General features: G+C 34.9%; 1 protein-coding gene across 1 annotated transcript in view; it reads right to left on the reverse strand.

The window, feature by feature from the left end:
- Window positions 1-3,042: 3,042 nt before the first annotated feature.
- LOC123309044 (glutaredoxin domain-containing cysteine-rich protein CG31559-like) overlaps window positions 3,043-27,713 on the reverse strand; it is a 64,608-nt gene continuing 39,937 nt past the window's right edge. Inside the window, exons 3-5 of the mRNA XM_044891888.1 lie at window positions 14,494-14,727; window positions 5,991-6,056; window positions 3,043-3,506 (exon numbers count right to left, since the gene is read on the reverse strand). Of these exons, the coding sequence (XP_044747823.1) occupies window positions 3,330-3,506; window positions 5,991-6,056; window positions 14,494-14,727 (477 nt within the window). The 3' untranslated portion in view covers window positions 3,043-3,329. The remainder of the gene's footprint in view (window positions 3,507-5,990; window positions 6,057-14,493; window positions 14,728-27,713) is intronic.

Raw genomic sequence — 27,713 nt, forward strand, 5'->3', positions numbered from 1 at the left:
TTGGCGATTCTGGTGTAATGATTTATTATGAATACTCACTTCTTCAAATATGCTCAGTAGATTTTCATCAAAATCATTCTGACCATAAAAAACTGAAAAATATATATTTCCTATTAATTAAAGTTACTTGACCTTGAAATCTAACTCCAAGGTCAGATTGAATGTCTTCATTTGATGTCCACTGAAGACTAGAAATTTTCATTTGAATCATTTTTCAAGTTCAGAATGTATTTTGTTGTCCTTTTCATAAATAAACCGAAAAAATTTAAATGGTACTGGTACTCATTACCACCTTTACCCCCCTACCCCTCGTATGACTGGACAACCTGTGGAAGAAATAGAGATGTTCATTCATTCATTGCTGTATCCTGTTACCGAGAATAAATCTAGAAAAAAAACAAAAAAAAAAAACGGTGCAAACAGACTTTTAATTTCTTAGGGCTAATTGCGACTGTGTGCCGTCCTGTGACTGAAGAGACCCAACCGTGACTTACAGATCCTTCCACATACCGGGCATGCTCACCAACCAGATCTGGCCGCCGCTGTATCCTTCTCGAGTCTCCATTATAACTGTGTAGGTACCAAAGAGCTCCACTGTGACCTGTCTAACGCTAGTTGTTCCCAGTTATGATTGGCATTTACTGATTTCATGCATTGATGTAGTATATCCTTAAACCTCTGGCTCCTGGTTTCCGGACTCCTTCTGTGAATTCGCCATACAGAGCTATTTTGGGGAGTCTTGTGTCTTGCATCCTCAGAATGTGGCCGCTCCATCGGAGTCGGGGTCCTTTAGCTTCCAGAATGCCCTTGATGCCGAATTGATACGGTTATGTATTTCCGTGTCTACGTTAGACCTAGTATTTACGAAGCTTCCCAAGTATTTGAACTGCTCGACCTGTTCCAGAGTTTCATTCTCCAGGCTGATATGTGTTTGAAGGCTTTCTGGCGGACTTACTAGGATTTTGGTTTTGTCGATATTGAGTCTAAGGCCTAAAGCTTCGTATATATGTTTATAGGTGACAAAATTATCTGTAGATCCTCTGAGCTGCTATAGCGATAAGTACGCAGTCGTCTGCATATTGAAGTTCCGTGATGAATTTTGTGCGGGTTTTTGCTTTGAGGCACATCAGGTTAAATAGGACTCCATCAAATCTGAATCTTATTCCAACACCTCTTACAGGCATACTCATGTCAGCAATTATCGAGACAGCTATGGCGAAAATATTGAACAGTAAAGGCGCTAACACGCAGCCTTGATTTATTCCAGAGTTGGTTAAGAAATGGTCGGTTGTAGAGCCATTATTCTGTATTGTAGAGGTGTAGTTGGTATGGAGCGTTCTGTGTCCAGTATTTCTTTCGCTGTATTTGTAAGAGATGATTTGAAGCGAAGTCAATGACACTCAATGTCGTCGTTATAATTGTTTTATAAGGTGTTGAGTTATCTTTGCGACGGCAGCTGGGAATCCTTCTTTTGTAGAAGGGTTTTATAGTTTGGAGATTTGAAGGCGCTCTCTTAGTAACTTTGGCTTGCGTTGGTATTTTGGGAGCATTGAGATCTTCATTCTCGAGATTACCAGCCTATGATCAGTCCAGCATTCCAGATCAGCTCTGGGTTTAGTGACCAACAACTCTTTGAGATCTTTTCGTCTCACGATTACATAGTCGAGAGTATGCCAATGCCCTGAGCGTGGGTGGCGCCAGGTCCCTCTTGAATTGGGTCTCGTAATAAATTAATAGGTGTTCGTTATACACAGACTGTGTTCTGCACAAAGAGCCAGCAGACGTTCTCCGTTCCAATTGATGCTGTTTGTGCCGTGTTTCCCTATTATTCCTGGCCACAGTTCTGAGTCTTGACATCTACCCAAATAAAACCGAGGTTTCGTGTTTCCTTTGGATAATCTTCAAAAATATAGAAAATTGAGTGTAGTTTTTGGAACATAACTTCAATCCTAAATATCTAGGAGTTAAGCTAGTTTCCTCGCTGAATTTCAAAGCACATTTGGAAAATTTGCGTCTGAAGTTAAAAACTAGGAATAATATCCTTAATAAACTATTTGGTACTTCATGGGATGCTGCTGTAGCTACTCTTCGAACGAAACCCTAGGTTTGATTTTTTTCGGCTGCTAAATATTGTTGCTCCGTTTGGTTTAATAGTGGTCATGTGCAAAAAAATGATGCACAGCTGAATCTTTCCATGAGAACCATAACTGGAACTATTAGATCTTCACCTATTCAATGGTTTCCAGTTCTTTCAAACATTGTACCGCCTCATATCCGTAGACAGACTGCGGTTATGAATTCCTGCAATAAATTCCAATCCTATCCCGACTCGTTTCCAATTCTATCCTACATTCCAGAAAATACGTTTCCAAGTGGCGTAAACTTTAATTTTTCTTAATTCGAATGAAATGGACAAATAAGACCTGTGGCAGTCTGAATGGAATATGTGCACTATTTTCAACAAAGAATTAGTTACTGATCCCTCGAATAGAGTTCCTGATTTTGATCTTCCCAGGAAAATATGGTGTATTCTGAATCGTATAAGAACAGGTCACGGATTTGCTAGTATGCTTTTCAGGTGAAATTCGGTTGAAAGCCGATGGTTTTAGGGCTATACATGCAGTTTCCGAATCTTTTTTGAATTGGGTTGTCAATTTTATTATTTTACCTCTTTCTGCTTTTGTTTTCTCTCTATTTCAGATAAAAGATTCTGGCATCTTGGGTAAGACTTTCTGTATTTTCCTTTTCGTTGAAAAAAGGATAAATTTTTGCAGTGCGAGATGCCCTTCAATATGAAATATTTCAGCTTATTTCGTGAACTATTTCATTTCTTACAATCCACTACACTCACGGGGAGGAAGGTTTTTTTTACTGAGGTTTTTCCCTAAGCTCTTGTATGTCTAATCCAGAAAGAACTCCTCATATATTTCAATATTTCGAAAAGAGAATTTCCAGCAATTTCGTGTACAAGCTGTGTAAACACCGTTACATCAGGAAATATTTGTTCGGTTGGAATTAAGATTGCATGCAAAAGTCGGAATATTTAACGAAATTAAAATTTATTGTATTACCTAATACAAATTAACGACACATACAAACATATGACACAATAAAATACTAAAATTTCAATATACATCAACTTATACAATAAATGAATTAACCAAGTTGGAGGTTTCTTCAAATATAATCCATTTGTGGATTACGTTGTTCGTTGATTGCTTCAATCTGTATTTGACTTGTGGAATATAAAAATAATTGAACTCTATCTCCATATTGGTTGAGTCAATGTCAAATTTCTCTGGAGGGATCCCTCAATCCTCCTCGACATTTCAGCAACAAGCTGTGCATCTTACTAAGCCCACTTCGTCACAGTTCATACATTTCAGAGCCACGAATTCTGCAGTAAAATGGTTTCGATGGACGGATTTCTTGCTTCCATTACAGACCGTGCACGGTAATAGGCGGAATCCGCCGCACACTTTGCAAGGGTTGCAGGCGTCCATGCTCTGAAAAAATTCATGAAATTATTTACAGGAAAAAACAATTCTGTTATTGATGAGAATTGCATTTTATTTGCAAAATAATTCTTTTCACTATCACTAGGCATCTGTATAGTTTAAGCTGTTTATTAATTTTTCTGCATTTTTTTGCTCATTTCATGAACCGTTCTTATGTTTTTTTTTGTGTGTAAACTTTATACATGTGTAATTATGTACCCGCCGAAATGATTGTCACTCGTTCGGTTTCTACATGTTTGAAGAAAACTCAACCAAATAGACAAGAGTAACAAGGTCTGTCCTTGGTCACTCGGGAATAAAAGGAAATGAAGAGGCCAACACAAAAGCCAGAAAAGTAAAGGAGCCGTCCTTTCATTGGGCTTCCTGTAGTATAGGAAATTGTAGGTACCTACAATATAGCGTTTAAAGAGAAGGAAATTTCCATAATGTCAAGAAAGTCTTATACCATGCCAACATAGCCTTTGGGATGCTTCGAATATAAATGCAAGTGGCCAATTCATTCATCGTTAGCTAAAATATGAGGGCTCTAATCAAAAATTGAGAATTTTCGCACATCGGGTAATGTAGAAAAGTTAATTTTTGAAAGTGTAATTTTAACTATGAAAGTGTATATATTTTTTCATTTGTTAGTATTATTTAAAGACAAGTCAACCAATGGTATGACTGAAGGAAAAAAGACAGGACTTGGACTTTAAGGTAATAGTTTTTCCACTTATTTTTACATGGCGCAATTTCCCTAAATACAGTGAGAAGACGTCTCCATGAAGCCAATCTCACATAGAGACTCTTGTTCTTCTAATTTGCGAACACAAGCGTCAAGGTTAAGAGTGGACAAATGAGCGGCACACAGGCTAGATTAATATCGATACGTACTCTTTACTGACTAGTCCAGATATGACCCTTTCTCTGATTGTTGTTGGAAAAACCGTAGCTAAGTGCATAAAGGCATTACAGCTTTACATGGACAGATTGATAACCTGGTTTTACAAATGGAGGCTACATCCCAACCCTGAAAAATCTAAATTCATAATCTTCAACCACAAGATCAGACCAAGTTCTCCTCTAGTTCAGATAGACAGTAGAAATATAACTCCATCTCCGTCAATAAAGTACCTTGGCATACAAATCGACTGTAAACTAAATATGAAGCTTCAATCAAACCTCTCCAAGAAAAAAACAATTGCGAGAGCGAAACATTTCAAATGTCTCACCTACAAGAACGAAGGAATAAGCATTGAAAATGCCACAAAAATATACAAAACAGTTTGCAGACCAATTCTGGAGTACGGGCATACATTATATGCAAATGCCACAAATTCGGTATTAAAAAATCTAGAGGTAGGGGAGAGAACATCTCTGAGAACAATAACACGAATGAGACACCCCCTCAATAAATTACACAATCCATCCAATGAACTACTTTACAGAAAGACCAAAATACAGCCAATAATAGAAAGACTGAAAATTTTAAATGGCAGATTTTTCAATCGGGTCAAAGAACTGGAGGATATATATGGCATGTTCCACAGAGATACAGCGAGCAACCCACTCAGAAACTTTCCAGACCAAACAATCATGGACAGTCTCACGTCCATGGCTATGTAGATCAATAAAAAATTAACCCAATTTAATATATAATAGACTAACCTTTTTTTTTTTTTGCTACATCGATGTATCTAAATGTACAAGGCTGAAGGACTTTGGTCGATGGCCTTTGACTGTGGTCAATAAATGACAGTTATTATTATTATTATTACTTCAAATCTCTTTTCAAGTATCCATTCGAATTTTTTTTATCTCATATACCGAGTGATATTTTTCAACTAGGTGCTGTACAGTGATTGCAATACCATCGCAGCTACGCTGTACTGTGATTGTATGTCGAATGCAGTTTGTACTGTGTATATAGATCAAAGATTATAAAAATCTCTATAATCTTTGGTATAGATGTTTTATTACGGATATATTGGTTTCAGAGATATAGGGGGATTTATGAACTCTCAAATCTTCGTTAATATGGCGAATTTTTCGACGATATTTCACAGGACTGTTACTATATACCTATACCCTAAATCACTAACGGCTGTTTTCAATAAACCTATCTATCCATTGTTTCAGTTACTGCGGATAGAAAAACCATCTGATTTCGTTTCTATGATCTATCTGTAGATATATTATATTTTAGAATAATTACCAATCGTCAGTAAGTGAAACGATGGATAGATGGGTTTATTGAGAACGGCTGTGAGCCGTTGTTCCTCACGTCACCAGTCACCCTGTATAGACCGCTCTTTTTCTTCCTCTGGGTAATATTAGGATACGCATATCACCAGACCAGTTATAAATTTCAACAATCCCTCATGATTCTTCCCAATCCTTCTGTAGTTTTTGGTGATATAATATTCTCCTTCTCCGGGGGTTGAATCATAACACGTCTTCAATATTTTTATTTTAAACTTATATGAAATTTACCTTGAATGGCTTCAGAATCCTCCTGAGTTCCCCAGATTCATTCAACTTCTCTATAGTTTCGGCATCCTGAAAGGAGAGCGAAGATTAAATTACTTCAAGAACATAAATTAGTTTCACATCGTTCAATTCATGATGTAGTTGGTCTTTTGATCTGTCTTTCAACTGCTCAAAAAAAAAACGAAATCTTCATAATGTTCTACCTTTGAGTATTCAATTCAATGGTAGGTAATCAATAATTACAGAAAAAAATGATTTTATGTCGAATGAGCCAATGAACGACTGGAACGATTTTAGTGCGTGGTCACTAGTCATGACAAATAACAAGCTAGCTCTGAGATACCGCCAGAAAAAAATAATTCATTGTATGAAAAATATTATTCAACACGAGAAGAACCCAAAAATGTATTATTTCAATTCAATTTCTATCGAATATGGTGGTTTTACATAATGAAAAAACATGAATTTCATGTGATACAATTTTACTATTTCGTGAAATTCTGAAAACATTGTTATACCGTACAATCAAAACATTCAGGAAATGAACGCATCATCCCGTGGAAATGTTTAAAATATTTTCTCACATTTCAAATGAAATGATTCCATTCAAATATCAATAATTCATTACAAATATATTTTCACAGAGATCAGACAGTAAAAAAGATTCGAGAGTTATATTTTCTGAATATTTAGATTGTACGGTTAAATAATGTTGTCAGTAATTCTGAAAATAATAAAATTCTATTTTTTCAATTAAGTTCTGTGCCACAGATTGATGTGGCTGATACTTGATGAAAATCCATATAATTTAACTCAAAACAGATTATATAATTTTCACAAAAATTAGTTTTTAAAACAAACACGTGTTTCGCTATCACAATAGCATATTTACCTTCACACACCTGAAGATGCTATTGTGATAGCGAAACACGTGAAACAAGTTTCGAGGCTCAGTGTTGTATGTGTATGAAGAGCAAAAGTCGCCATGTTGAGCCCTCTGGCGCTTATTAGTATGCCTGTCTTTTCTTTATCTCTCCTGATTTTTAGAGTCCTACCCATGGGCGCCCGCAGGGGGGGCCATGGCCCCCCCCTGAGATTCTGATCGCCTTATTGTTTTTCAGCACAACACCTTCAATATTATCCTTTGTTTTGTGAAATTCATTGGTCAGCTAGATATAAATCTTTGCGAGTTTTCGCTGAACACTTTGAAACTATATTCAAAAAGAAATTTCAATGGATTCTTCAACAACAAAAAGAGCTGCTCAGTTATGGGCTGCAATAAACTATTACACTTTTGTGGTTTGTTTAACGGTAGCAAGTAAATATTCAAATATATTGGAACCAATAGCAAATACACTACAAGGTGTTTTTATCAATTTTGTAGATGTTCAACGTCACATAAATTTAATTATAGATATATATATGGAAAACATCGTTCCGATGATGAATGCTTCACAGAAATGTTTTCCAAAACATCATCTATTGCTCAGAGTCTCAATATAGAGATTGGAAAACCACGAATTCGCGGTAAACAAATATACAGATCTAATTATGAAGCATCTTCAGCTGAAGATTACTTCAAAAAATCTATATTCATCCAATATTTAGATCATCTGATTTCAGCCCTTGAAACGAGATTGTCAAAAGAACATGAAATGCTTTTTTCTTTGTTCAATATTTTGCCCAAGAATTCAAAATTATTAGATATTGAATCTTTCGCATCTAAGGTCGGCCATATGTATAACATTGAAGATTTTATGGAGCTCGATGCAGCCGTTCGGTCTTGACGATCTTTTAATTTGATTCCATCTTTTTGGAAATTTTTCGATAGTCACCGTTAGATTAATTTTTCTCTCAATAAATCCAAGCGTAGATGGAAATGCGATACATATTCTGAAAGAGCAACTCCTCTAGTTAAAAATCTGAAGATTTTATGGAGCTCCTTGCAGCCGCTCGGTCTTGACAATCATTTAATTGATTCCATCTTTTCGGAAATTTTTCGATAGTCACCGTTAGAATAATTTTTCTTTCAATGAAACCAGCCATAGATGGAAATGTGATACATATTCTGAAAGAGCCACTCCTTTAGTTGAAAATCTGAAGATTTTATGGAGCTCGATGCAGCCGTTCCATCTTTTTGGAAATTTTTCGATAGTAACCGTTAGAGAAATTTTTCTTTCAATAAAACTAACCGCGGGCGCCCATGGTTCTACCGCAGCGTTTCCTACAGAAAAATACATCTGTCGGTGGTCAATGACTAACGTCAACATAAGGAAAAACCCGTACATCCTATTAGCATCAGACAAAAAGTAGAAGTAACTATAGTACTTTTATTTATTGTGCAATGAGTCATAACAGGCAGCAAGAATCTGATCAAAGCGATCAATATCTAGGTACTGTTTTTATCTCTATAATAATTTACTTGTAAGCCAGTAGATTCGCTTTTTTAGAAAAAGCTACCTTGTTGGGCAGATCCACCAAATCAATCTGACAAAACTTTAAAAAATTGTCGATAGAATTAGGTGATTGATACGTGTGTATAAATAAAATTGACGTTGGGGAAATACATTATTTTGATAAAATTAGTTAAAATTATAATATAAAACAAAACAATATATCCGCCAAAAATCAAGGTAGGTATATCAGATTTCTACGCTCAGAGTGTTCATTTGTATATGCCAAACAATTGTTATATTACCCTCCTTGTTTCGTTTCTCGTTGACTCTTTGAAACGTCGTCTTTATCTGATGTGATCAATTGAAAAAATGGTAATAACGATGAAATCTTATTACATATTAGGTATTTATGAAAAAAAAAATTGTTTCGGTATCCAAAAAGTTGTCTTGTGAATGGCCTTTATCCAATGACGTCAACCTCCCAAGAATAAGCTGCAAAGGACGTCCTTCCTTCTTGTCAGACACGATTAATTCTACGGTCTTCAAGTAGGGTCAAAGTTCGTTTTGGGTATGATTCACCCACCATAGTTTCGGGGAAGGAAATATTGTTCTAGTTTTAATGAGTAGCTGGGTTCTCAAAAATTGTTCCGAATTACAATTGATGGTTTCTGAAATAAATGTGACGAAACTGAATTTCAAATGACCCATTTCTGAAATCAAATTGAGTAATCTGAAATATTACATATGATGTTTTCGTAATAAACTTGACTAATCTGATATAAAAATAATGTTTTCTGAATTACAACTGGAAATGGTTTAGTGTCCATAGAAAAAGCTCAATAAAAGAAAAGTGTTGCCATTTCATAAAAATCGTAGCAAACCTTGGAAATTTAACAGTTAATTCTCGTAAACATTCAGAAAATTATTCATATGCTTTTCCTGCAACTTTTAAAAATCTTGACGGAAATGGAATTCTTCAAAAAGAGTATGTTCTATCGAAATCTTCCTTATATCAAATATCCACTACTATACATTAAATATCTGAATGTATCATTGATCATGCTATATTTTGGATCTATTTCTTCAACCCGCCGGAAATACGTATAACATTCACATGAGAGTGAGGAAGCACCGAAAATGTTCATTTAATGAATTAAAGACTGAATTCGAGCATTTTCCATTCTATACAGCGACAATTTTTTATCTGAATTCACGCACAAGCTTTCACTCTGACCAATTTTGTATTCTGAATCATTTTCTAGGTTTTTCAGGTTAGTCATCCGTTTCGATGCAACAAAAGATCCTTATTGACCATTGGAGGCACCTGCTGTAATTTCTAACATACCTCTGTCTGTAGCAGACGTCGAAGAACGCGCCATTCCAGAATGTGGGTTATCGGTGTTCTACTAACCGATGATCCATGTCTCGGCGCTTTCTAAAGCATTCTATCACGGCCAAATTCTCTTTAACATACGAAATGATTATTTTTGAAAGATCGAAAGAACATCTTTTCCATTCTTTAGGTTTTCAAGTTTTTTCTAGTTTCTTAACCTGGACTATTTTGTTTATATGTTTTTCGGCTCAATAGGTGATAATCTGGAGTTTATGCATTCAGAAGTAATTGTGCAATGTTAAACTATAAAGAAGAGAAACAAGAGAAACAGAAGCATTTTCGAATTTCATTACGTGTATCATTTCACGATATATACGGTCATTGTTTGGTAACAAACGAGCAAAATTTTCTATAAAGTTTGCGATAAATTTTTTTTATGTGTAATACTTCTTTTCTTTAGAATATAACAATTATATAATCATTTCAAGTTTTCGAGAAGATTCTTTTGCCCCTTTCAGGTCAACTTATTTTCCTTCATTATTTCCGAAAATTACAAAAGACGTTTAGTTGGAATATAATGCCTTAGCACCATCAATTTATTTGGTTATACAGGATGGGTCTTCGACTCGTACAAATATTTCAACAGTATATTCTTGAGTTCAAAAGAAACACTTTTTTCCCATACCATTTTTTCTGATTCGGCCCTGATAAAAAGATATAGACATTTTAAGTTTTCATAATGAGCTGTAGGGGAGAGTTCCTTTGAATTGGACAGCCCATGAACCGGAAGCTACAGTTTTCTACTACACTCGATAGTAATTTAGCATCCTTTACGTGAATCCCATTTTCGCAACATCGATCGAGATCTCTTGGAAAATGGCTGACCCTGTGGCTCGCGCCTTGTTGCGAAAATGGGATTTACGTAAAGGATGCTAAATTACTATCGAGTGTAGTAGAAGACTGTAGCTGTCCAATTCAAAGGAACTCTCCCCCACCACCCCTGGAAAAACAAAATTACCTTCAGAATAACGAATAACTAGCTGAATCTGTGACACAACACATCTGTGGATCTTTAAACAGAAATGTATTCAACCGAAAAGTACCAATTTTCCGAATATCACAGATATTTTTTATTTTTGATCATCAAATTACTCGAAAACGGGGCATTATACGAGAAAATATGAAGAATACTTTTATTTTACAAAAGGTTCAAATATTCATCAGATAGCGTCCAACTTAGTTTCAAGAGTTGTTTTCTTTAAATTTTTGGTATTTTTATGATACGTAATGGTCATAATGAGTAACCTGGAAGACGTGAATGATATCTTGTGTTCGAAAAAGATTCCCCAAATAAATGAAAAACTATGTTCCGAAACGAATTTTTAATTAGAGAATACCGTTTGTGTGATAAAACTAAAAATAACATTTTTATAGTTTTTCACTCGGCGAGTCGTAAAAAGTAGTAAGAGAAAAAAGTGTTTCTTTGACCTCAATAATCTTCTGTTATACAGGGTGGGCCATCCATAACTTTCCACCCCGAATTTTGAGCTTTGGGATGGAATAACGAAAAAACGCTCATACAGGTCAAATTTTGTTGAAAGGGGGACAAATAAGGGTGTTCAAATGAGTTTGATATCACTACCCTTCTAGCCGCAACCCCTAACAGCTCTCATTTTTGAATAGGGAAAAGGGGTGTAGCAGCACCTTGTTGGAAAGGCAATTCAATTTCCTGCATGAGTGTATTTGTTTTTTCATCGCTGTATTATTATACAGAGTGACTCAGTATTTTGCATCTTTGAGATGGAAAAAACACTCGGATGGGTCAAAAAATGAAATCGATATCACTACCCCTCTAGCCGCTACCCTTACAGTAAATATTTCAATTTAAACGAAAGCGAACGATTTACGACCTATTATTTCTATTCCAAAATAATTGCTTCATGTGGTAGCGGCGAGAGGGGTAGAGATATCGAATTCATTTTTCGACCCGTCCGAGCGTTTTTTCCATCTCAAAGATCCAAATCCGGCGTGTTAAAGTTATTGATGGAATACTGAGTCACTCTGTATAATCATAAAACGATGAAAAAAAAAATACACCGCAGGAAATTGAATTGCCTTTCCAACAAGGTGCTGCTCGACACCTTTTCCCTATTCAAAAATGAGAGCTGTTAGGGGTTGCTGGTAGAGGGGTAATGATATGAAACTCATTTGAACGCCCTTATTTGTGTCCCCCTTTCAACAAAATTCGACCTGTCTGAGCGTTTTTTCGTTATTCCATCCCAAAGCTCAAAATTCGGGGTGGAAAATTATGGATGGCCCACCCTGTATGAGTCAAAGACTCTCACTATATAGGCAGATTTGTGACGGTACAAATAAGCTACCTAAAATATTACTTCCAACTTAATATACTGTAACGTGGTTACTCGGAGAAACCTAATCTCGAGCGCCAGCTATTCTTTTCAATAGGAAGAATAGCAAACCTACCAGAGTAGCTGCTAGCCGGAGACAGAGCTCGCTGTTATCTAGGGTGGTAGCGACAACGAAGAAGTCAAAATAGAATTATGTGAAAGTTTATTCACACCTTCGGAAACTAATTATATGTACAAGGGAGATATGTGTAGGTATGAAATATGAGTGATTCTATAAGCGAACATACATTCGGGAAATTCTATCCGGTCACGAACACTTTATGAAGTTTATACCGGGTGCAGTGAAAAATTAAAGGTTCAATAAAAATGCGCCAACCAGAACTGACGGAACGAATACTAAGGACTTGCTATACGGTATCGGGATGTAATTGTATTTCTCCGGGAATGAAACACAACCAGGGCGGATCTATTCGAGACTTCTATTCTCTACCCCAAGGGCTATAACGCGCCATGACTGACAGAAAAGAAGAGATTTCGGATTCAACACTTATGACGCGGAACGCGGACAGGGGGGTTGACGGGACTTTCCCTTCAGTACCCCAAGGGCTTGCGCACCATGACTGATAGCGAAGGGAAAAGTCAGACTCGCGAAACAGGGTAAAGAACGATAAAATACAACAGAAAGCGATACAGTACAGCAGTGTCAAAGTTAAAGAAGTAACGGTGTAGGTCTAACAAAGAAACTGAACGGTACAGACGGGGACCTACCTCCTTTGTTTCAGGCACTCGCGGAAACTCAAAGGAAAGAAAAGAAACTAAAAAATTAATTCTTAAACGCACTGATGCAACACAAAAATTCTTCTTAAACGGCGAAATTCAGAAAATACGGAAAACTAGCGGAAGTAAAAGAACAGAATCTAAAGCAGAAGTCACCACGTTAAAACTGAAATCTAAGAGCGAAAAATCGAAAGTCGAAGTACTGAAGTAACCGAGCAAAAGTTAAAAGGTAAGTGCCCGTCGCGGGGGAAAATTTGCTTTTATAGGCAAATCCCCTCTCACGGTAAAAATCTGAAAATTCCAGAATGCGACAAGAATGAAAAACGTCGTCAGCTCCGGTTTATCGCATATCAACATCAGAAAAACGTCGAAATCTTCAACGGCATGTAAGAAAAACAACGTGAAACACAGATAAACGGTTTTTTACATTTACTCTGCCTATCGGAATGAACGTACGGAATATTCGAGAATTAAAATATTTTCAAAGACGGAAATGTAAAACGAAAGAAATGCACTAAAATGAATTCCAATTTTCCTCAGAAGACTGGGATTCATTACAATACCTATTCACGAAACGTCGGCATTAGTTGGAAGTAGTTTTTTGACCATCCACATTCCTACTATCCTGTGAACAACAGGAATGTGATCTCACAAGGAAATGAAGTATCAGACACTTTCTTTGTTAAATATAATAACAAATTATTAATCATATTTTGTTTGATTATTATTGACTGCTATTTGTTCAATCAAATTATATTCATTATTAAAATTCCCACGTTGATCAATCTATGGATCATACTGTGAAAAGCAGCCATTTTTTGTTTTAAAAGGATGGTTCGATGTTGCATGAATGGTTATGTCTGAATGAGTTAGTTTGTGGTAAATACTGAAATTATGTAAATTGATGTTCTTCGAAATTATGGCATCGGGAAAATGTATGGTCCCATTATTTTCTTTTCTGATTGTTAATTTCATTGGTGGATGAATTTTGTTGCAGTTGTCTGTCTGCACCCTTAAAACAACATAATATAATCCCCGTATCGATACCAATAAATAAATAAATAATTTACTTATCATATATGTTTATATAACTTTAGTATTATTTATCATCACTGAAACGTCTATGATTTCTACAGTTTCTATTGGAGGAACATTCGAAAATACATGCAAAATTTATTTCCAGATATTCCTCCAATGGAAAATGTAGAAACCATAGACATTTTATCGATGAAAAATAATACTTATCCTATAAGGAAATGCGATATTTCAAATCACCTGGAATTTTGTATTGAACAAAACTATTTCCATTAATCATTACATGCTCCAGGCGCCGATAATAATACAATATCATCTAACCTTTGTTCCGATATTTCATCGAAGGTCTTCAGAATAGTAGAGGCCGGCTCCTTCGCCATTTGGCTACTCAAAGAATCATTTAATTGATGTGGCCGATACTTGATGAAAATCCATAATTGAACTGAATAGAATTATATGATTTTCACTGACATGACAATGTTTTCTGACAAGGAATCATCTCTCAAATTTTCCCGAAATCATTAATTTACACCCTGTATCTGTATATCACAGCCTTAATTAATTTTGCGTTGTCATACAGTAAATATTTTACTCACCCCAATGTGTTGTCCATCAACAAAAACTTGCGGGATCAAAATGTCATCACACCTCATTCGTTCCCTTATTTCCTGCTGGCATTCACTACTCATGAAAACGTCTCTCTCCTCGAACTTGATCAGTAGTGTACGCAAAATCTGCTTCACTTTCATGCAAGCTTGATAGGTGTCTCTTATTATGCCCATGGTTGTCGTATACACAACAACTTTACCCGCTTCTTTTTCCTTGTAATTCTGAAACAAATCAAGTAGATATTATAACTCTCTGTTTGTCCAATATAGACAAATTATAATGACTAGTCTTTTTATAATGGCGTAGAGATGAAACAATTAGAGTAGGTTATATGATATAGTTTTGAACTGCTAATTAAAAATAAATGTATGGGTGTAGAAGTGTAAACATTTAATGAATGCAGTTTCTATTAGTTTCGGGCCGAAACAATCACTAACCGTTATTTGAATATTTTTGAATATTCGTATGAACTAGTGAGCTTAGGCGTTCACGAACCATCGCAAGAAATCAGATATTCAATATTTAATTCTTGAACAAGGGTTACAGCCAATTATCTCGTTGTGAGCTGTTCGAAAGGATCTGATGGTACGAGATCCGTTATAAGAAATATCTTATAACCTCATCTGTTATTCAATGATCTTATCGAAAATATACTAAGTATGTAGATACTTAATACCTACATTGATAAATCGCAAATATGTTGCCTAGCAAAATCGCGTAACGGAGATGTTACATAAAAACATTTGGAATAAAATTTTTTGGATCGAAATCATGCATTAGCTCAGAGAATTAACCCTAAGAACTAAAAAATCAAGATTGCCTATAGAGTTGCCTACTACCACCTCCACCCAACACTGTAGTTGCTGGTTTAAAACTTCGAACAGGTACAAAAATGTCCTTAATTTACAACCACAACAGTTATTTGATCGAATAAAATACGAACCATTTGAAATAAGCCCGAAATTATATGGTTTGAATATATCGATTAAAATTCGATCTGGGAGGACTCTGCATCTTCTGAAACGATTAAGGGTTTTCACTCCCAGTCTCTGAAACAAAATCAATTAACAATTCGAAATAATTGATTTTCTCCTGCGTAAATTCAATAAAAAAGTTTTCAAATAATTTTGAAACGAGCGTATTCCGAAAGACATATATACAATAATAGATATTTAAATGTTTATTCCAATCACCATGTGAGTGTCAAAAGAGGAATTATTAAATCCCTTTATGATAGAACTCATTGGATTTCGTTTATAAAAGAAATTACAACTAATGGAATTGACTTCAAAAATTTCTTAGAGATAGTCAATATCCGGCAGATTTTATATAGAGAAAACAATATTAAATTTGGAAAGAAAAATGTCTAACCAAAATCATAATGGTGATCAGGAAAAACCACGAAACCGTCAAGAACAACCAAATTTATTGAACGTTATTCCATATGTTAATGGCCTTTCAGAAAAGAAGAGAAGAATCGGTTCCAAATTCAACATAAGAACTGTTTTTAAAACACAAAATGATTTAAGATTTATACTAACAAAAACTAAACCACACAAAAATAAAAAAATTGTATTTACAACATTCCCTGTATTTGTGGTAAAACTTACACAGGTGAAACGTCTATACCTCTAGAATTAAGAAAAATAATAACATAAAAAACATTTAAAATAGAGAAATTATAATAGATTACAGATTGCAGATCATGTGTGTTCTAATACAGGAGACCACATGATGGATTGGAATAACACTAAAATTTCAATGACAGAACCGAATCATTATAAAGGAAAAATCAAAGAGTCCACGTGTTTTTTTTTGTTGGATCAAAATAATAATTTAGCCAATTGTTTTGTAGGAATAGATCGTATTTGGATTGATTCACTGAGGAAAGAACTGACATCCGTTAATTTAAAAATTAAATGAATCAACGTCTCCTTGTATTGACAAAGTAATGTCAATTGAATCAATTTGCCAGGAGTCAATCAGATAGAAAAATTTTTTGCCTGACAATGAACGAAAAATGGAACTTTAAAATGTAGTTTCTCGATTGAATTGAAAAATTACAATTCAGAAGATTTTTTGAGAATTAGTCTAATAAAAGAGTCTAATATAGACTCCGCAACACTACGAAGTTATTATTTTAAAGTCCCATTTTTCGTTCATTATCAGGCAACAATTTTTTCTGATTTTCTTCTGACAGATTAGTACAAGAAGCAGGGGAAATTGATTGTTTCAATTTTTAATTCATTTTGATTCAGAATGAAGTGGGATCGGTGAAGTTCAAGCTTCAACAAACGATGCCATGAACAGTTTTGGGAAGTTTCTTGATACCTAGATTCTTCTAATTAGTAACACTTGGCCCATTTCGAAATAAAGCTTAAGAATCAACTATTCTGATGTTATGTTCCACAAGAAACCAACCTGTTCTCAATAATTAGTGTTAGATGCAAATTGGATGTTTGGTTGTTTATGCCAGCGACCTTGATGAATTAACGTTTTTATGAAATGGAAGTATACGCTTGCCATATGACCGGCACAAATGGGAGCAATAATCTGGGTCAGATGGGCCTCACAAATACAGGTTCTCTGAACATTAAATAATAGAAATGTCGTTGCAAAATATAGGTATGTAATTAATTTCATGGAATCTATAGTGTTCATACGAAGCAACTTTATTGTTTTTGAGACGAGCAATGCAAAATTCCTCCAATCATTATAAATGTAAAACTCATCGAAACTTTCGAATCAATTTCCGATAAAACACCGTAAATTTCATTAACGATACTCTGCAGATTATCTGTGTAATAAGCTACCTCATTCTGCGAGGAACATGAAGAAAGCATTCCGTTCTTATGTCAAGGAATATCTCATTGATGGCAAAATTTTTATGGTGACGAATGTCACAATGTGAACCGAAAGATGTCAGTATGAATAAATAATGAGGCTCTCGCACTCCTCTCCAATGGACCATTGACTTAGCAGAGTTAAGTCAAATTACTTTTGGGCGCTATTGACCAATACACGAGCGCTATAATCCATCACATGGGTGTTTTTATTACTAAATTGGAAATATAAGTATCTTACGAGAGTATAGCAGTTGTCATCAATGGGCGTTATTCCATTATCATAGGAGTTGGGGAACCGAAGAGGGAAATTGGGGATTTACTCGATCGTGTCAGATTAATATAAGGGGACATACCTTGGACCTTGTAGTGTACCTCTAAGAAAAATTAGACCTGTATATAGGGGGAATAGTCTAGAACAGCCTGTCAGAATAGTAAAAAAAAAACTATCATTGATCATACTCGAGCGTGTCAGATTAGGATATATGTGGTTAATCACATGTTGAAAAGTATTTATTCTCTTAATCTGACAATTTAAGCGTGTCGAAAATGTGTGGGAGGGCGCCAAAGTTGCAAAAAAAACGTCACGTGTACATTCTCGAGTGCAGTGGCGTTTTTTCTTATTTTGAAACTAATGATTCAAGAATAACGGAAAAAATATAATCTGACAGTTTTAGCAAGCCGAAACAATAAAAATTGGCCATAAAGGTCACAAAAATCAGTTTTTTTGAATTATCTCCTTCCCAGGGCTTCAAATCTTTTTCGCATTCATTATGAAAGTTGTAAAGCATAACATTTTCTACAAATTTTGTCCCAAGCAATTTTTTCTACGTTCAAACGTTTTTGAGATATATGGCGATTAATGCGAGGTGTTTAGCGATACATGCTGAAGCGAAAATTCACTCGTTGGAAAATAGTACATTCTAATAGGTTCAGTCACAGACAACATTAAAATTTTCGTGACTTATTTCGAAATTGTCATCACATAAATACCTGGTCATTTTGACAATTGGATGTATATAGATTAGACTGGGATTCTACATTAACCTTGACCTTTCGCATGTGTGGCTAAGCTTCTTGCCCTTATCGCCCTCTAACTCGAGAACGGTTAAGAGTATGTAAAATTGCTTCAGACAAGTTGTGTACAATTTTATTATCTACAACTTTCATAATGAATACAAAAACGATTATAGGTACAGGCAGGAAAATATTCAAAAGAAAATGAATTTTTATCATCTTCAAAGTGTCAGATTAAGAAAACCCCCCCTGATTAGTGTCAGATTAATGGGTCAACACGTTTACAACACCGAGATTAACCATTTGTATAAAAATCTGACACGCTCGAGTATGTACAAGTTTTTTTTACATTTTCAAAGGACCGCTGTGACCTTGCGTCACATCCAAATTGTCAGTCCCTTGAAAAGTAGCTTCCTTTGGGTTTAATTTACATATCCTCAAAAAATCTGACACGCTCTGGAAATTTTTTTTTTTACCATTTTCAACTCTTCCGTACAGTCACTCCCACCGCGCAAACTGTCAGATGAATTCATTATCAGAGACACGTAGGGCATATACAGTATCTTAATCTGACACGCTCGAGTATGTACAGGGTGGGCAAATTTCGATGTTTTAGCACTACAGCTTTTAAACCAGTGGAGATAGACATAATCTGATACCCCATTCTCGGTCTCTTTTTCTGAGCAACTAACAAGAGTAGTAGTCATTTTTGTCCACCTTCTTTTGTTTTCGAGTTATAAGCGAAAATTGGAAAAATGGCGATTTCGAAATAAATTTATATCTCCGCTAATACTGATGATAGAGCTCTGGAATTGAAACATTATACAGGCACTTTTTTGAGTAGAATCTAGTGGCGTGCTTGCCTTTTTAGCAGGATTTTTAATTACGAAGCTATGACCCAAAGTTATGTTTTTTTAAATGGGAACACCAGATTTCTGTGCGATTTTCTGAAAGCTTAATTCTTACTGATTTCAAAAATATATAACATCATATAATTTGTATCAATATAAACAATAGAAAATTGTCAAAAACCTTTTTTTCTCAATATTTCTATGGTTTTAACTTTTGACGAGAACAGAAAAATAGAGCTTCCTATAACAAGATCAGTCTCCTTCCTGCAATGTCATTCTTTCTATACTTTTTACCAATTTTCACAAAATTTGAGTCTTGGAGAAATTGAGTAAGAAGCATAGAAATGAAAGGACTAATAGAAGGAGACTGTGGTAATGATAAGATGCTACATTTTTATATTCTCATCGAAAGTTGAAATCATAGAAATATTGAGAAAAAAGGTTTTTGACCATTTTTTATTATTTATATTAATACAAACCATATGACGTTATATATTTTTGAAATCAGTAAAAATTGAGCATTCAAAAAATTGCACAAAAATCTAGTGTTCCCATTTAAAAAAACATAACTTTGGGTCATAGCTCCGTAATTAAACATCCTGCTGAAAAAGCAAGCACGCCACTGGATTCTACTGAAAAAAGTGCCTGTAAAATGTTTAAATTTCAGAGCTCTATCATCAGTATTAGCGGAGATATAAATTTATTTCGAAATCGCCATTTTTTCAATTTTCGCTTATAACTCGAAAACAAAAGAAGGTGGCCAAAAATGACTACTACACTTATTAGTTTCTCAGAAAAAGAGACCGAGAATGGGGTATCAGATTTTGTCTATCTCCACTGGTTTAAAAGCTGTAGTGCTAAAACATAGAAATTTGCCCACCCTGTACACCTGACGATTTTTTTTACATCTTTGAGACCCTGCAGACGGTTTCCCCACCGCTGAAAGTGCATACATCGTAGAACCTTTTTTTCTTTCTACCATCTAATCTTCAAAATCCACCAAGACTACACGACGCCCGAGTAAATCCCGATTTAGCATCGTCGGCTCCCCAACTACAGGGCACGATTGCCCTTAATAGTTTAATAACGCCCAATGTGAGTTTTGATTAACATCATATTTTTATGCACATAAGTTATGTTGGTTTTCCATTATAGTTATTTATGTACCAAGGACGAAAAACTGTCTATTACAGTCGAGCCTGCAAGGAGGCGAGACAATATAGACAGTTTTTTGCCGAGGTGCATATTACATTTTTTCGTCGATCTCACATACCTTTATGAAAGTAAGAAGTTACCCGTTTTATGGCCTCGTCTAGGTATCCGTAATTTCCAATTCCCTGAGCTCTGGTGAAGTGTTAATGTTATTCATATCGCTATCACTATTCATTCTTGATTATACTAAACACTAACATTCAGACGTACCTAATTCACTGGTAAAATCTAACCGATTTCGTAAAGAATTAATTTGACAACATCAAATAACAGTTATTGTCACAGGCACTTATGTTTTCATCAAATTCTGTATTAAAAAAATTGATTCAATCGCCCCGGGATCTAATATATTACTCAGTGACAAAATCCGGACGAAAAGTAAATCAGTACGAAAAGTGATCAGGACGAGAAGTGCTCGCCTTCAAAAATAGTCGACTTTTCGTTCGGAAATTAATACGTAAAATGTAATTTTTTTCGTCAGGTCGACGAAAAAGATGTTTATGTTTGGACTATAAAACTTTTGTCGATCATAGTTAGATAACGAAAGTTTCTGGTTAATTCATACTTTCTGGGAAGTTTTGAATTTTTTATGTTAATTGTTGATTTTTTACATTCCCTATAACTTCAACTGTTCAACAACGACTTACGAAAACTTAACACCTCGATTTTCCGACTTTACAATGAAAATGTGGAAAATCGCTTGGGCCCGTCAATTTCTGATTCAAGGGAGAACAACTTTTCCGCTTTTTTCATCCCCTTAACTTCAACCCCCTCACGGGGTTAAGCACAACAGTACAACACCTTAATATTGAAAGGGATGATGGGGTGTTGATATAGGGGAGACTAGGGAGCATTGATACATGGGGAGGCTTGATACAGGCTTATATCCGCGATCTGTAGCCGTTTTCAAAAGTATTATACTAGTGAACACTATTCTTTGGCAGAGGGCAATGCGTGACGTTAATATGTAAGGCTAACAGTAGTTTGTTTGTGAAATATTCAACAAAGAGTGTTTCGAGGTGAGAAATTGTAAGTTTTTACTCAAGTTACCTAAGGGTTTTATGATCATGCATTAATTCTTCGGCATAAACAAAGATTTCACTGGGAAATATGCATAAAACTACTCAATTTACAGTTCTATTCGCTTTTCAAAATATATGGGTATAAGATGAAAACATAAATCACTTTAAAAATTGCTTTCAGGGAGGTTTGAGACATTTGTCGTGGGGAGGCCTGATACATGTATAATCTTCAAAACATATTCCGTAGCTAGTTGGATAGGCCTACATGAAGGCGTCTTCACCATCCAACATATCAAAGGGATTTTTAAAAACCGTACAATCCCCATATATTTAACGAGGCCGACTTTTCTTGTGTGGAAGTGACTAACTGTCAATTTCCTGATTTTTCTACACCTATAGGACCAAAGCAAGCCAGTATCATTGCTGACCTACCTACTGAGCTGAATAATCCTCTCGATTACTCTCCCAGTACATCGTATCAATCCTCCCATATGTGGGGAGGCTTGAGACAGTTTGCATGTTTTTGTGTTCAACGTTCTGTACAGAATAAGATGTTTATGTTTTGCGTCTTCTATATTTATTTTGTTGAACGATTAATTGAAGAATTATATAATATAAGAAAAGTCCTGCTTCTTCATATAATTCAGTTTCCAGAATAAAAATTCCAAAAAACGTATCAACCCTCCCCAGTCTCCCCTAACTAATTTTGAAGATCGAGTTCTGACCCTGAAACGTCACTTCAAAATATCCATCGATAATGAAATAACCGCGGAAATAGTGAACAAAGCAATGTGGAATTTATCTCGGGAATATTATTCGTATCCGACACATTTCAAAGATTTTTAGTAGTCGCGTTGTTTTTTCCTCCAAAGAAGTATTAATTTTTTGTCCAAAAAGTATTAATTTTCTGCCCAAAAACGTAGACGGACCATGTTTTTGATTTACCTTAATCCATCGTGAATTTTCAATAACAAGTGTGCCAAAGCGATTGTAAATTTGTAGTAGAATAAAAATGGCGTATTCCATAGAAGAAAGGTTGAATATGATAAAATTATTTTTTAGAAATGACGAAGCGAGGGACGTGACTGTCGTAGATCATGTAGCAATGAATCCGACCTTTAGTACTAGGAAATTGTGCGATGTATCTGGTGTTTCACGCACGACAATCATGAGAATCCTCAAACAACATGAATTCCATCCTTATAAGATACGATTGGTTCGGGAACTGAATGAGGATGATCCCCATAGCAGACTCCAGTTGTGTGAAGTGGTCAGTGAAATGATTAACGTTAATCAGAACAACAGAACTGCATGTTCGTTATCTGTTTTTCAGACGAATTTTACATTAACAGCATTGTAAACCGGCATAACTGTCGATATTGGTCAGATAAAAATCTAAGATTATTTCGTGACATGCGTACTCAGCTTCCCCAAAAATTCAATGTTTAGGCCTTTTTTCTATACCCGGTAATCTCACTGGCCAAAATTTAGATCTATTGGAGATGAAAATTTTCCTGACGTCTTGACCGGAAGAAGGGGACATATTGAGTGGCCGCCCATATCACCTGATTTGGCTCCACAGGACTTTCTTCTATAGGGTCACCTAGAATCCAAGATTTACGCTACCCAGCCTGAGTTACAGGATGATTTGCGTACTCGGATCATTAATGAATGCCGACAAATTACACCGGAAATCTTGAGGAATGTACGTGAACGTTTTCAGCAAAACTTATATTACCGCATGGAAGTGAATGGTGCCCATTTCCAGCATTTAATATTTTTCACTTCGCTTCAAAATCCTCATCGATAACGAAAGGTGTTTATATAAACTATCACAAAGGTTAGTATTCTTCCACTATTTTACCTGTCGTTTCGTTATCGATAGAAATTTTGAAGCGAAATTTCAGGATCAGATAGAACTCGATAAGATCTTCAACATGAGGTATGGCAACACCCCTCATCCCTATTCAATAACAAGGAGTTGTGCTCACCCCCGTTAGGGGTTGCATTTACGGGGATGCTAAGAGCGGAAAAGTTCTTTCCACGTTGGACCACGCTGTATAAACTCTAATAATGTATTTTTTGTGTCTAGCACTCTATTTAGCAAACGGGCGGTAATAAACTTAGTTTTTAGTTTTATTAGTGGTTAAAAAGATCTATTTTGGGCGTTAATTGCTTGGAGTACCTACCTTATAGTTTTCATAAAATTGATACGAAGAACAGCTGATTTTTCCATGTAGAAAGCCAGACTATAAATAATCAAAATTATGTCAAGCAAAATAGTTTACGCAATATGTCATTCACTAATTATAGCTAAGTTCAGATGAGTACTATCGATCATAATAATTGATAGATTTCACTCTTACTTTCGATCAACAGTGTGGAATCTTCTTACTTGGGGCGTAGTATCACCTTGAACTTTACAAACAACGAAAATCGTGACACGCTTTTGCAATCTGGGATTTGAGAATCGATCGCTGTGGAATTAGATAAAGCTATACATACACCGCCACTTTTGAGTGTCAATAGTAATAAATAATAAGGACGCGAACCTTTTTGAATCGTTGCAGATTATCATTCATTCTCGTCACTCAAATAATTATTCGTGAAGATACAACACAAAAATGACACTATTATTGTTAAAAGAGTATCAATAAATCAGAGAGATCTTGTAAATGAGATGAAGTAATAATAAAAATCATAAAAAATATTCAATATATTTATAAAACGTAGGATAATGAGGAAACAGTTTGAAACAGATAGAAGAAATTTAACGGACAAACCCTCTGAGAAGAAATATGATGTTTCACCAAGTGTTGTTCATCTGTGCACTTTTTCGCCGTACTGATGAGGGCCAAAAGCCCGAAACACGTGTCTACGGTTAATATTCCTCAGAGGGTTATGTCCGTTAAATTTTCATTGGTCCACACTCACTTCTACGTTAACAGAAAACAGACAGATATTGGCCTGACGATCATTTCTCATTTTCTATAAAATAGTCAATTTCATGCATGCTGATGGTATCATTGAACTCAATAGAAAGATTTTTGACTTCAATGGCTGATATTGCTCAGTCCATTTCTCTATATCTATTAACGTAGCGCATATTCAATTCAAGGAGATACTTGACGGAAGAAAAAGAAAAATATTTAATTCTGTGGATCTTTTAAACAGAATAAGCAACATCCAAAGTACCCTATTTATCGAATTTCACATATATAGGAGAAAATATGAAGAAAACATATTTATTTTCCAAAATAATCAAATATTTGGTGAGCGTCCAACTTAGCATTTCAATATCGTCATGTTATATCAACGAAGTTTCATTCAACTGTTGAACTAGGAAAAAACAATAAAAGACGAAACAATTATTTTTATTCAGAACAATGGCCTAAAAGAAATCAGATGGGACCTAATATAACAATGAATGATGTAAACGCATACACGAATTTATTCTTCTGTGGATATTGATTTCTATATAAGTATAGAAAAATAAAGAAGAGTGTAAGAGATGCAAGTGTTCAAAGAAACTCAATATGTACTATAAATAAATAGCAGTGCACCGCGACCTAAAGGTATTTTATGCCTTACAATAAAAAATTTAAAAAAAAATGGATCGACCGAAATAGTCAATTTCTATGACGATCATATGAAAAATGACTGCTTATTGAATGAACAGAAAAGCCGAAGATATCATAGAACTGAATTTCTCATACAAAAGACAATAGAAATTAAAGAATAGGCAATTTGTGACAGGGATACAGGATGTGGAAATAAAATACCTATATCGAATAGGATGAATAAGAGCTCTATACCAACAGATTTTTGACGTCTTTGACGACAAATATCTTTGAGCTGAAAATCAAAAATTGATTTGTCTGATGTTTGTGAAACAAAATATTGTACTTAAAATAGTCCTACCTACTGAAGAATCCCATTTAATTTAACAATAAAATGAAAAATTTTCCAACTCGCTTGAATTTTATATCGGTCATATCAACGGTGAATAATTGTCCAATTGATTTCGATTTGTTAGCTTATATAAGGTCCTTTCGTTTGCATAAAAAGTGTAGCTATTTTCTACACTCGATTTGATTTACACCAGTGTAGAGAAAGTGTAATTTATCTACACTTAGACAAAAGGAGATGTAGATAAACTACACCTCCACTACACTGGTGTGAATTCAATCAGCAAACGAATACTAAAATCGAGTGTAGAAAAGTGCTACACTTTTTATGCAAACGAACGGACCTATTATTAGCAAAATAAAACAAAAACTTCGAAGAGGTTTGCTTTTGTGAATTTCAATCGGTTAAATTTTTTTTATCGTTCTGAAAATACAATATTAACACTTTTTTACTTTATTTGTGAATACTTTGTATGGAATTTATCCTGTATATGTTCCTTTCACTAATAAATAAATAAATAAATGTGACAGGGTCAAATACATGCGAACTTCTCATATCCTCTCGAATATTTGCCATTGCCATTCCGAAAGAGAGAGCGTTCATTATTTGTGGGAACCTCCTTATACATACAAACATTCAGTATTCATGTCTAATTCGTGTAATTAGGAAAATACATTCAAAGGCTCCAAGAATACAATATATCATATTTTATTTAGAAAGGTAGGTATTTCGAGTCAACTGAGATCCATTCTCACAGTCTCATCAATAATTAAATTGTTAATTGGGGCGAACACTGATTTCGGCACTAGCATCCTAGAAGTTTCAACCTGATTGTATTGAATTTATGGGTATGTAAAATGATTTAAATTTTCAGAGAAAACGGGGAAAAATTATCCTGTCAAGATATCTAACATGTACAAACGGATATCATTTTGGTACAAAACTAGTACACATATTTCAGCCTATTTCGAAAACCGAAACCTCATTATTTCGAAAAATGTCTCTAGCCCCCCCAATTTGAAACCCTCCTAAGACCCCTTAATCTTAATCTTAATCAAAAAAGAACATTTTTGTCGATTACCTATGCAAGAAATTATTAACTACATTATTCTCTTCTCTTCAGTTGAGAAACTTCTGAGAAAAATTCTATTCTATTCAGCTATCCCCAATGTTGGAGGAATGAAAAATTTTCGATCGTGTTTTCAAAATTGGAATCGAATGCATTGATTTCAAAATTAAAGGAATATGATGAAGCAAATTGAAAATCGGCTTTGAACATGATTTCAGGAAAAAGATACAACTGCACGAATCAAGATGGGAATCTAGATAGTATGAAAATACTTATGCAAAAGTAGCAGTTTTTTTCATAAATTATATTTCATAGCATGAATATTATGTCATAATTGGTCATTTCGTTATGTGCAATATTTCTTTTTTCACCACAACTATGAACGTGTGTAATCCATATTTTACTGATTGAATTTCCAGATATTATGTCGATATATATATTGCAAAGAACTAGTCTAGTACTTTCAATTATTGCGTTACTTTACCAGATGACTTAGTTTATAGCACGAACAGGTTGTAATAAAATTCGCCTCTGTGATGTATTCTGTTTATTTTTCGAAATAAACTTATTATTATTATTATTATTATATTGAAACCTACGTATTCGATGGAGGTCTATCAAGTTAGCCTGGAAGTTCTGGCATTTCGAAGAGAAAATTTTTTCAATGAAAATGCTAGCGAAATGCTGGCGAATGCTGAAGAAAAAACTGAAAAATCTTATATAGATTTGGAAAAATTGAAGTCTAAATTTTCCGGGCCAACTTATGTGCGGCCCGGAAAACTCAGCATTTTTCATCGATATTTCGAAAATAGTAAATGCTAGCGAATCGCTGGCGAATGCTGAAGAAAAAACTGAAAATTCTTCTATAGATTTGGAAAAATTGAAGTTCAAATTTTCCGGGCAACTTATGTGCAGCCCAGAAAACTCAGCATTTTTCATCGATATTTCGGAAATAGTAAATGCTAGCGAAATGCTGGCGAATGCCGAAGAAAAAACTGAAAAATCTCATATAGATTTGTAAGAATTGGAAATTGAATTTTCCGGTCCAACTTATGTGTAGCCCAGGAAAGCCAGCATTTTTCATCGATATTTTGAAAAAATGCAATGCTAGCGAAGTTCTGTCAAGTGCTGAAGAGAAAACTGAAAAATCTCATATAGGTTTGGAAAAATTGATAATTGAATTTTCTTGGCCCCTTATGTCAAACATGTAGAAGTCAGCAATTTTCATTGATTTCTAGCTATGTGCGGGTGAATGACCAGTACCACTAGAAAAATGGGTGATTA

This window comes from Coccinella septempunctata, chromosome 3, assembly GCF_907165205.1.
Source record: "Coccinella septempunctata chromosome 3, icCocSept1.1, whole genome shotgun sequence".
In the NCBI taxonomy this organism is placed as follows: Eukaryota; Metazoa; Arthropoda; class Insecta; order Coleoptera; family Coccinellidae; genus Coccinella; species Coccinella septempunctata.